General features: G+C 36.6%; 1 protein-coding gene across 1 annotated transcript in view; it reads left to right on the top strand.

Annotated features, from left to right (window-relative positions):
• RDX (radixin) overlaps nt 1–10,959 on the top strand; it is a 39,579-nt gene extending 28,620 nt beyond the window's left edge. Inside the window, exons 8-14 of the mRNA XM_009282613.2 lie at nt 1,402–1,498; nt 2,134–2,297; nt 2,949–3,079; nt 5,234–5,394; nt 6,386–6,478; nt 7,318–7,560; nt 8,558–10,959. Of these exons, the coding sequence (XP_009280888.1) occupies nt 1,402–1,498; nt 2,134–2,297; nt 2,949–3,079; nt 5,234–5,394; nt 6,386–6,478; nt 7,318–7,560; nt 8,558–8,722 (1,054 nt within the window). The 3' untranslated portion in view covers nt 8,723–10,959. The remainder of the gene's footprint in view (nt 1–1,401; nt 1,499–2,133; nt 2,298–2,948; nt 3,080–5,233; nt 5,395–6,385; nt 6,479–7,317; nt 7,561–8,557) is intronic.
• Nucleotides 10,960–12,108: the final 1,149 nt, after the last annotated feature.

The following is a 12,108-nucleotide window of genomic DNA, read 5'->3' on the forward strand; positions in this document are numbered from 1 at the left end:
GCTTACCACCTGCTGACCGATGCCCAGCCGGTCCCCGAGCAGTGGCCCCCCCGGCCAGCTTTCCCCAGTTTATGTACTGAGCATGACGTCACATGGTATGGAATGTCCCTTTGGCCAGTTTGGCTGTGCCCCCTCCCAGCTTCTTGTGCACCTCCAGCCTTCTCAGTCGGTAGAGCATGGGAAGCTGAAAAGTCCTTGGCTAGTGTAAGCATTACCTAGCAACAACTAAAACATCAGTGCGTTATCAACTTTGTTCTCATCCTAAATCCAAAACACAGCACTGTACCAGCTACTAGGAAGGAAATTAACTCTATCCCTGCTGAAACCAGGACAAGCATGAAGAACTTTGGTATCTAAAAGTGGAACCTTTTAGACATCAACGAAAGTAGATGAATCTTGTGTCCTGATAAAGAGATCAAAGATTCTGTCCTACTTGAAGGAGGGATAAAGCTGAAATGTACAAAACTTGAAGAATCTGAAAACAGAACAGACTTACTCTTTTGTTTCTTTCCAAACACTTGTTAGTAGTATCTGATGTCAACAGTCCTTTCACAGTGATTTGATGTTAAATGTGATGTGTCAAACACCAGATAACAGCTGTCAACTGAACTGAAACTTAATGCTTTTCAATGTATACGCTCTGTAACAAAATTCTGTAAGCCTTAATTGCCATTAGATGGCAATATAACTCCTGAAAGAAGGAAATACTCAGAAAATGTTCAGGTCAGATTGAACGATCAACCAATTTTTGGTATTCTTTAACTCCCGAAAGTTAGCAATCAAATACTTAAACATTTTCTAATGCTTGTAATTAAGATAATATAAAATGGAAAAAACTTTCTGTGCTCATGGAGAAAAATACTTAAGTTATGCAGTTGGTGCATAACATTGTAACGGTTTCTGAAGTGAATTTATTTTAATTAAGATGCAAGGGAAATAAATTTACCTTGAACTTTGGAAATGTAAGAACACATATCTTACGTTAAACTGAAGTATAACATTGCTGAAGGCGAATTCAATTTCAGTCTTTAGAATGTCAGACTTTTCTCAAATTTCAATAGTTATTCTTTTCACTGGGAATAAAATGATCAATGTCTTATAAAGACTCAGTACATGATTGTGATGTTTAGCATTTATTTAATGATAGTAGAATAAGTCACAAATTAAAATGTCTAAATTCCTTCTGTTACAGTGCCATGTAATTTATTCATTATGTAATTTATTAATTTGATGAAATAAAGTGTAAAAAAAAAATTGTCTACTAAAATATGCTTGAACTGTTGCTATGTTTTGTAAATGTAATTAAGTGTGATAGTGAAAATGGTACGGAGTTAAGACTTAGTCGACATAAATAAAATGCACATCTTTGCTGCTTCTAATAAGAACTTTTTCTCTTTGAAGGCTGACACCCAAGATTGGTTTTCCTTGGAGTGAAATAAGAAACATCTCTTTTAACGACAAAAAATTTGTCATAAAGCCAATTGACAAAAAGGCCCCTGTAAGTAGTGTGTAGAATAGTATGCCTTTGTATATGAAGAGATTTAAGCTGCAGGGACTTGCTCTGGTATTATGGCATGAGTAAATATTTTGTGACGTTTATTATTCTTGGTAGAATAGTCAGTAATCAAAAGGAAATTTTGATTACTGTATGGTGTTTGTTTTCTCTCTTTTCATTCTGGTTGATACTCTTAAGTTTTGGGTTTTTGTTTTGTTTTGAATTTAAGTCAACTAATATTTTGTGATGTGTTGAAAAGCCACAGTGTAAGATGCTAAATTCTCTGGCCCCCACCTCTGTTGTTCTTTTTTTGTATTACAGGAGCACATTTCATGAGACTTTCTAGGTCAAAACTCTTCAGTTAACTAACTTACTGAAATAGAGTAGAGAATTGTTTCACGTTTTTAGAAGCTTAAATAATTTTGTGTAAAATAGCTAACCTTCACATGGAGGAATCCAGGTGTAATTTTGAATTTATCTTGCAAGTTCCTTACAGTAACTAGATTTATAGATTATGGTGTCGGGTTGCTCAGAGGATGAATGTCAAAATATTTGTAAGTTTAAATCTAACAAATGCAAGCATGCAGTAATGCTTTGAGTCTTTAGATTAATGGGTATGCTGCAATTATTTTTGCTAGGATTTTGTTTTTTATGCACCCCGTCTGAGAATTAACAAGCGAATTTTGGCACTGTGTATGGGAAATCATGAATTGTACATGAGGAGGAGGAAACCTGATACAATTGAAGTGCAACAGATGAAGGCCCAAGCCAGAGAGGAGAAACATCAGAAACAATTGGAAAGGTAATTAACAAACTTCCATGAAACAAAAAAAATTCTTCTACCCTTTTAAGAAAACTAAGTCATAGAATATCAGACATCTTACCATTCTAGAAGAGAGAGATGCTTTTCTTTCTGTAATATGTAAGCAGGTGTGTGGGTTGGCGTGGCTCACCTGTCTTAATAGAAAGCCGTATCTTTTTTGAGCTTTCAGCATAGTAATAGTACCTGTACCGTTGTTTCTCATTATGTTTTTGTGAAACAGTCTTAACTCTCTGTTGCTTGATTCTTAGGGACTTTTATACTCCACAGGTGAACCTTTAAAGCAAGTTCAGTGAAGAATGTCATGACTTACCTTTTGTATATTTAAAAAATACCTGTTGCCATTTCTAGTCCAGGTGAAACATCAGCCATGTCTAAAATGCATGTATAATTGTGGATTTACCTGGTTGAACGACAACCAAGGCTGCTAATCAGTTCTGTTCATAAATTGTTTTTCTGTACAGTATTTTGAAACAGAAGCTTGGTGGTTCTTGCATTGTAAACTGAATTGGAAACATTTAAAATTATGTGCTTCTCTGTTAGCTGAGTAAACTGAAAAATAGGCTACCAGCATCTTTAGTGTAGAACTTAATCTGTTTGAGGTTAAAAAACCCTTTTACTATTTTTTTTCAGGGCACAATTAGAAAATGAGAAGAAAAAAAGGGAGATAGCAGAAAAGGAAAAGGAAAGAATAGAGCGTGAAAAGGAAGAATTAATGGAACGCTTAAGACAAATTGAGGAACAAACAATGAAAGCTCAGAAAGGTGAGCTCTTACTGGTCCTGCATTTCTTATATCTGATGACAATATTTAGTTCAGTTGAGTAGTTCAGTTCCACAGTTGTTCTGGTATGTGTGGGGTTTTTTGTTTTGTTTTTTAAAATTTATTTTACTCAGAATAACAAGAATTTAGTGATGTATTATTTAGCTTAAGAGGAGAGATTCTTTTTCAGTGTTAAGAGTTTGGGGGGTGTGTGTATGTGTGTATATTTGTAGTATAAAACCAATTCCTAATACAGCAAAAGTTTTGATTTTCTTTAATAAAAAGGAAATTAATGCGTACACATTTCAACTCAGAATTATGAAATGCTTAAAGTACTGAAAACCTGGAGTTGGAGCAAGCAGGGAAATTAGAGAGGAAGATTCAAAGTACCTTCCTCTAGGATTCTGTTGAATTTAGCTTTTAATTTGGAAATTCCTTGTTCCTTCATTTTCCTATTCCCTTGTAAGATTTGAGAATTTTAAAATTAAAATCTTCTCAGATTTTAGTGAATAAACGTAGTTTCACCTATCAGTTCTTTGTGTTGAACCACCCTGTAGAGTCCCAGAGTCCCTGCTTCCACTACTTCCCAGTCCCTCCTCTCCATGTCCTTTTTTTGCTTCAGGTTTGGTTCACATTTGTAAAAGTTCTGTTCCTCTCTTCTGTTCATAACTGTTGGCTTCAGGCACGATAAACAGAATCACTGACTAAACCTATGCAAATAAATTACATATGCCTGGCACTGTTCTCTAGCTCTCCCCCCATATTTTTCAGTCTTTCAATGCAGAACAGGTTGGACACATCCAGACAGGTAACGTACAAACTGTGCCTTGGAATTGTTTAAGGGAGAGCTATTTAGCCCAAGACAAAACAGTGTCAGGGTGATTCTAAAGATTTAACAATGTACATTTTCTCGTAACTTTTGTAAGCAATATAGCCCAACTTCTGATGCAATACACAATGCTCATGTGTCGCTGGTCTCTTTAGCCTTCTATTCACATATGGAAAAGTGTTTATATAAATGGTGTCTGCGTTCCGTAGTTGCCTTGGTAGTTAAGTGTTCTCCATCTTCACAGGAAGATTTTGTTTGAGTAGTGTGTTTAAATATTTATGCATTTTATTTAATTTTCTAAGTACTGCATTTGTACAACTCCACATACTGGTAATGCTGTTCATTTCATTTTATAACTGAAGCGGTAGGCCTGGGAAACCAACTGAAGAGTATTGATTACATGAGACCTACTTAGAACTACAAGTGCAAAGATTAAGCATGTGTCAGCATACCTGGGGAGATGCTTTTTTAGTATTAAAGCATATGGTGAAGGGCAAATGGATAGTTACAATAACTGAGCAGCTGTTTTAGGTTTTCTGGTGAAGGAATCTATGGCAGCTATGCATAGACAAAAACATAGTGGAAAATTTATCATTAGAATCAGCAAGGAGCTTCAGAAAGACTTTTTTCATAGTTGCTTCATTTTGCACATAAAAGGCATGTATTTTGCCTGTGCAAACCTTACCTTGCAGGAAGATCATTACTTCTTCCTATTTCACTCAGAGTTCTGCCCTTTAGATTGCAATATTTTGCTAACCAGGCAGCTAGACAACTATTATCCCTCCCTTGATTTAAAATTTTCCTGTTTGCACCTTTTTGGCTCTGCTCTGTGGAGAATTTTTCTGACCCTTCCAGTGGGTCTTAGGTCATTTTGCTGGAGGCACTTGTCTGTTGCAATTAAGAAATCTTTGTCAGGCATTTCAATAGAGTAGAAGAGTTTTTTTGGTTTTCTTTACTGTAAGAGAGTGTGATTTAACGTATATAAAATCTCCTCAGTAGTAAGAGTGAGGGTGCATATGCATGTATATGTACATATATTTGAGTGTTTAGTTTTATCAGTGAGGTGGTAATTTTCTGAAGCACTGGCCTGTCAGAACTGTCAGGTGAGATGAAGTATATCCAAAGTATGTCTGGGGGGTGTGTGAATCAGACATGAAGCATAGCTTCAGGTAACATGCTCAACAGCTCTTCTTAGCTTGAGGCAGCCTTGTAAATCTTTGTCAGCTTTCTAGGTTACTTTATTTTGAGCATGTTACAGCTGTTACCTGTGTTACATATGACGAAGAGCTAGGTAGTGATATCTTGTCTGCAAACTTTCCTTTTGGCAGAGCTAGAGGAACAGACTAGAAGAGCTCTAGAACTGGATCAAGAACGAAAGCGTGCAAAAGAGGAAGCAGAGCGCCTGGAAAAAGAGCGTCGAGCAGCTGAAGAAGCTAAGGCTGCTCTAGCTAAGCAGGCAGCTGATCAAATGAAGAACCAGGAGCAGCTAGTAAGAAGCTTTAACCCTATTTTGAAACAAATTGAAAAAGGCAGTTGAAAATTTAGCCTTTATTCTTGGTTATATCTATTTTGTCAAATGGACAAGTACATTGAAACACAGACAAAAGTATGTGAAATACCGTTACAGATTGTTGTGGGAATGTTTTTAGAAAACTACATTAAATTTGCCACTACTTGCAAGAAAAAAAAAACAAACTCTGGGTCTGTAGGAAATTAAATGATGAAGTAGGCATTTCAGACTGACAACACCCGCTACGTTCTCTTTCTAATAGTGTCAGGCTTATCCAGCTGAGAACAAGAGTAGCTTCCTTCTGCAGTCCACTGGGAAGCCTGTTCTCTGAAGCAGGCCTGTTCTGAAGCTTGATGGTGGTGGTGGGGAGTTAGTGACACTGGGGTGGGTGGGTGTTTGTTTGTTTGGAGTTTTTTGTTGGGTTTTTTCCCCTCTATTTCCAGCAGTTACAGTATCTTCTCACATTCTGTGCTAGACTACTTCTAATTCAAGATTTGCGCATAATAACTGAGAAAGGCACGAAAATAGAAGAAGAAATGATTTCTCAACTAGAAAACAGCTTTTGATCTTCTGTAAACTTAGCACACAATTCTGAAGGCAAGATTTAGCTTAATATAGTACTGAGATTATGATTCTGGTTTATAATCTTATTAGTGGAATTGTTAAAGCTGTGTTAAACTGAAACAGCCCCAAATGCTAATTTGTAACTACAGCTCGCTCTTTCCCAGCAAGCTTTGGAAGTGCAGAAGATAATTTTTTTTTTTTTTTCCCTGGACTTATTTCCATCAGGCAAGAGTACTGATTCATTCCCTCTGTTATATATGCTTAAAATTTCTATTTTTAGCAGAGAAGTGATGGATGGTAACTAACTCTTTTCAAGTGAGATCACAGCAAAGGCTCTGCTTTCTTCCACTGCAGAGCTAAAATGATACCAAATTAAAACTTCTACTTCATTTTTTGTTTGTTTCAGGCAGCAGAACTTGCTGAATTCACTGCCAAGATTGCACTTCTAGAGGAAGCCAAGAAAAAGAAAGAAGAGGAAGCCTCAGAATGGCAGCACAAAGTAATGAGCTCGTGCTGTGTGAAGTCAGAACTTCAAAGCAACTAAGGGAGATGGGTGCAGAAATTCTACTGGAAGTCCATGGGATTGAATCTCTCTTTCCCTTAGGCTTCAGAGAAGCCTTTCTTAAAGGTTTTTGTTCTCCAGTCTACTGAAGCCAGCCTATACTTCTATTTAACTCATTTCTTAATATTAAATAGCCATGAAGGGGGGGAAATTCTCATCACAAAGGTATGGTCAAAGATTTGAAATGGCTTCCTTACGAATGGTGATGAAATAGATTGGAGCTTCATGTTGGAAAAGAAAACACCTCAGGAGGGAGATGTATAAAATCATGAGTGGTGGTGAAAAGATGAACCAGAACAAAGGCACATCAAATGCAACTAGACAATAGTTTAAAGCAAAATAGTATTTTTTTTCACAAAATCTGTAATTAGCTATGGGATGTGAATACTAATTGTGTGCACAGGTTCAAAAAGTGATTGAAGAAATTCTTGTAAGTTCTGGTTGAATATGATATCCAAAGACATCACCTTTGATTTAGGAAGTCCCTGAGCCTCAAATTTCAGGAGGCTAGGAAAGTTGGAAAGCAGTATGACTGCCCTATTCTCTCACTCTTTTCTTGTCTATTGCTGGAATTAGCTGGACTCGGTACAGCTGGTTTTGAGTCATATCTTTTTTACTCTGTATTCCTATTTGACGATTTCCAGTGCGTAAGCTAGTCACGTCATTTATAAAGGACAGTTTCCATGTGTCTGAAAACATCTCAAATATTTATTTTTATTTTTCTGACTATTCATAAATCATTTTATAAAACGCTAAATACTGTTCACTATATTTAGGCTTTTGCAGCCCAAGAGGACTTGGAAAAGACCAAAGAAGAACTGAAATCTGTGATGTCTGCTCCTCCTCCACCTCCTCCCCCACCAGTTATTCCTCCAACAGAGAATGAACACGATGAACATGATGAGAACAATGCTGAAGCCAGTGCAGAACTGTCTTCTGATGGTGTCATGAATCACAGGAGTGAGGAAGAACGGGTAACAGAAACACAGAAAAATGAACGTGTTAAGAAACAGCTCCAGGTAATGAAAATTCATAGTTATATCAACATAATTCAGGCTTTTGGTTTTCATTCTGTTTTTGTCAAAAATCTCATTGAAATTACAGTGTGTCAAGGAAACAGCCTTTTTATCACTTGCTAGGTTTATTACTATTTCACCAACCAATATCATTCACAGTGTTCTAGAAGTAGAATATATAGAAAGACTGGATGTTAGATTGTGCTTTATAGCTTAAAATTATTAGTATGTTGTCACATTGGCCAGTAAACATTTCTAATAATTATATAATGTCCAGGACACCGAACGTTAAAACATAATGCTTTCCTTTCTCAACACTGAAATTCATTAAGTGGTATGAACAGATGCTTGCTTAATAATATTTGTGTTTCCTTGCAGTCATTCACAGACATTGTAAATGCAAAAACTGAATTACGCCCATTTTGGATTAATCTTATTTCCCTGAAATGGAGCATTTCCTCCTAGACTAGTTTTACCCCTCAAAGTATAATAATCTATGTTAGTGGTAACCCTTTGCCTTGTTATGAAATGTCTATTTGGGAAGGAAATAAAAGAAATGGAAAGCTGCTTCTTTCTCTGGCAGCAACATCTTAGTAGTGTGTACGTGTAATACCCTTTCTGCTTGGCCAATCACTGAACAAGAACAGGGAGATAAATAAGAGCTGTCTTTAGTCAAGCAGAAATTGAAAAATAAGGTCATTCTCCTGCTTTATCCTGCTGGTCCCTTTCTTTTTGGATGTTATGGTATGAGGCCTTCCCCCACCCCCCCCAGTTTGATGCCCACACTTATGTAAGGAAAGAATCCTATGCTCTCCTCCTCTTTCCTCCTGCAGTCTTTCTGATAGACCTCACAACCTGAGTTACTGAACAGCACAACGAGTGTTTCATAGGTTGGCATTCAAGAAATCCTTATCCAAGTTGTAGAATAGTTCTTATCAGAAATTCCAGAATCATTAAAAGATTAGTCAAAGCGCTTAAATGCAAATATTTTATTCAACAGGCTTTAAGTTCTGAGTTGGCTCAAGCCAGAGATGAAACCAAGAAAACACAAAATGATGTCCTTCATGCTGAGAATGTTAAAGCAGGCCGTGATAAGTACAAGACTCTTCGACAAATCCGACAAGGCAATACAAAGCAGCGTATTGATGAGTTTGAAGCAATGTGAGAGCTGTTATTTTGCATATATGTTCCTCGTAAAGCTGAACCACCAACAGAGAAAAAAAGCAGGCCTTTGCAGATTTGATGGATTGCACCCCATTTTGCCAAAGCACTTAATACCAGTTTGACTACAGTGGCTAGAAGACAAATTTAGGGGAAGCTATTCAACAGTAAGGCAGTCTGTCATCCCTAGCTTATTGGGGGGGAGGGTGTGGAGAATGATAGCAGTTTTTTCTCCCCATCATGTTTTCAGTTTCGTTGTTTCATATTTTTGCTTTGGAAACTGATGTGAAGTATATAATGACTGACAAGTGTATGTATTGCTTAAACATTAAGAAATAGAAAGAAGAATGGAGCTGAACCTAAACTGGATAGGTACTATTTCAGTATGAAGTTTGAAATTACATTTTTCAATGTAGCTACACCATTAAAAGTTTGATATTGCTGACTTTCAATTTTGTTTTTTTTCTACCAAGTGAAATTCTTTGGTGTTTCATGTCCTGTCATCATTGATGGTTTTCTTTGCCTACCTGTTCACAAAGGTCTGGATAGCAGGTGGTAGTTCCAGGAAATAATTTTAAATGGAACACTACCTGTGGGCAGCACGTGGCTGCTGATAGGCTTGAATAAGTATTGCTTTTCCTAGGTGATTTTTAGATGTGCAAAATGTTCTAATGCAGCGAAGGGGAAAAAAAAAGAAAAAAAACCAAACAAACAATAAAACCCAAACGAAGCTTCATGTGCTATTTGCTTGTAATTATTTTATTTGCAGTAGGGAGACCTGGACCTTTCTGGCAAGGGAGCATATGAAAACATCAGTCCCAGGGAGGGGACAGTATCCTACCTCACTACTATATACATGATGACTGGTCCTTCAAACACCATGAAAAAAACTGTTTAAATTGGCTATTGCTACACAGTGATATCATAGAATGCTAGGAGCCCTTACTCCTAGGATGTTGTTTTACTTTAAGATGGATTTATAGTGCTAATTACTGTCTAACTGCCTTTTGTTGAGTTTAAATTGTAAAAGCATCTTGTGTGTTTTAAAGCTGTAACCTGTCACTGGTATCCTGTCTCCTGGGAGGGGTGTAGAATGTGTGTGTGAGTTGGTTTTGGTTTTGGGTTTCCAAATACAAAGTGAAAGTTCCCAGAATTGGAGTAAAAGTGTTTGTAGCTTCAGTTTTCAGTGAAGCTAGTATTGTAATTGTCATATCTGATGTCAGATCATTGTTATTAAGTCCTTTCCCTCTTGAAAAGGAGACCTACTTTTTTTGAGAAATTTGCTTAGAAATTGAACTTTAGAAATACCTTTACAGATAATGTGGACTGCAGTTATCCTTTCTGTTATAGTACCCTAGTAAATATCTACAGTGGAAGAACCCTGCTTTCTCTGAGGATGGTTCAGCTCTTTTCTGTTTGATATTATGCACTCATAAATTTACACTTATCTATTAAAATTTGCCATTTTATTAAACATTTTTTTCATGCACAATAGATTTAAATTTCTTATGAACAGTCCAACTATTTTTTTTTTATTTTGCGGAGTTAAAGGTTGGCTATGTGGGGTGACATCATGAAAATAAAATAAAGATACATTAATATATTTTTGGTTTGTGGGGCTAAACATATCTGGTTGACCTTGAAGACTGATGTGCAGATGGTGTGCACATGCTTCAAAATGCTGCTCGGTGGAAGTTGGTGTTTCTACTTGCAGTGCATTGTAAGAACAGTTTTTGTTTCACAGCCTTCATACACTGAAGCTTAAGCAAATTTCTGAAGTATTCGAACAGTTTGCCATAGCAGGTGAAATACTGTGCTTCCAGTGAGTTTTCATTTTTTCCCTGGAAAGTGTGCACTAACACTGATACATCAGTTTCAGTGTTGGGAAAAAATACCAGTAAAGTTTGCTGTTCATAAATCTGCAATATATAGAGTAGGGCTAAATGGATTAGATCCATTTATAAAGCTGTGTGATTTATTGTTTTTTTTCCTAAACAACCAGGAACAACCATTTGTAATACAGATTTTCACAGTGAACAAAGTGGTAATAGCTGCTGTCACCAGCAGTTGGGAACACTTACTGGTGCGGAAATACTAAGAATACATTTAATGATTACTTGGTGAAGTAATTTTCCACATGCTTTTTCCTTTAGCATCATGTTTTGTGTTGTACAATTAAGCTACAATTACATCTACTATTTTGGATAACATTCATTGGTTAACAATAAAGAGATACAGTTAATTTCTTTGAGGTCCATTGTTGTTATTTAATGCACTTTTTTCTGACAGCTTTGTTAAATGCACTGTAATAGCCTTTTTCCAGAGCAGTGTACAAATTTTGGTCATCTGTTGTTTCACACTCTGGTCAAAATGAAATTTAAAAAAAAAAAATTCAAATTGTATCCCTAGAGAGTGGTACTCTGCTTAAGAAATTACCACATACAGTTGGGAGGAAGCACTGGTGATTGTCAATTCAAAACAGGTTGTGAATCATCAGAGCAAATTGGCTTTCTTGAGAACAGAGGGTGATTTGGCCACCTAAGAGCTCTATGGGTAATGTAAGAACTTTCAATCACTGCCTACATATTTCTTAGCCCCAGGTTAAGTGAAATTTAGTTTAATAGGTCAGTGTCTTAAGCATTGCGAAACCTTGAAGTGGTTTTTTGATACCTCACATTATAGCAGACAGTGTTATCAAATATATGCATGGCCATATACTTTAGATAATGGCAAGTTTATGGGCTTTCACCTGTCGAATACACTTGGAGATGGCAGGAACAGTCCCATATAAATAGGTAGACAAATTAATTTGCTAAGCAGCTCTCACATAAATTAGACCTTCTCTCAGGTGACATTCCATTCTATCTTGTACCTGTTTGGCCTTGCACTCAATACAAGCACATGACCCTCTTTGTTACTCCGTATGGCAGAATTGCTGTGATGAATTAAAACGTGTGTACTTGGTACTTTTTTACTGTGTGTATTTCTAGTTTTATACTTCTCTCTTGGAGCCCCTCCTGCTGAAGCATTAGATTGAGGTTTCTCATTTGTTAGAGAGCTTCTGCATGGGTATGTAACTTCAGAATATTGTGCTTGAAAGGGTAAGTGCTTTGAAAGGTTTTTTTGTTTTGTTTTTTTTTTTACGATATGCTCTTGAGGTGGAGAGAAAAGGACACAAAATAGTGCCACTATTTACAGGCCAGACTAATACAATCACCCAGAATGCCTCGATACGAAAGAAGATCTTGTGTCTTCTGGAAGTAGTCCCCTCTGCACATCAAAACCTACATTTTCTGTTGGTTGTACTCTTCGAGTACATGTTTCTTGTATACTCTTCTTTATTTTGTCCAAAATGGAACAAAATTCACATCTGCCTTTTTAAACCTAGTT

Source organism: Aptenodytes forsteri, unplaced genomic scaffold, assembly GCF_000699145.1.
Source record: "Aptenodytes forsteri isolate BGI_AS27 unplaced genomic scaffold, ASM69914v1 Scaffold294, whole genome shotgun sequence".
NCBI classification, from domain to species: Eukaryota; Metazoa; Chordata; class Aves; order Sphenisciformes; family Spheniscidae; genus Aptenodytes; species Aptenodytes forsteri.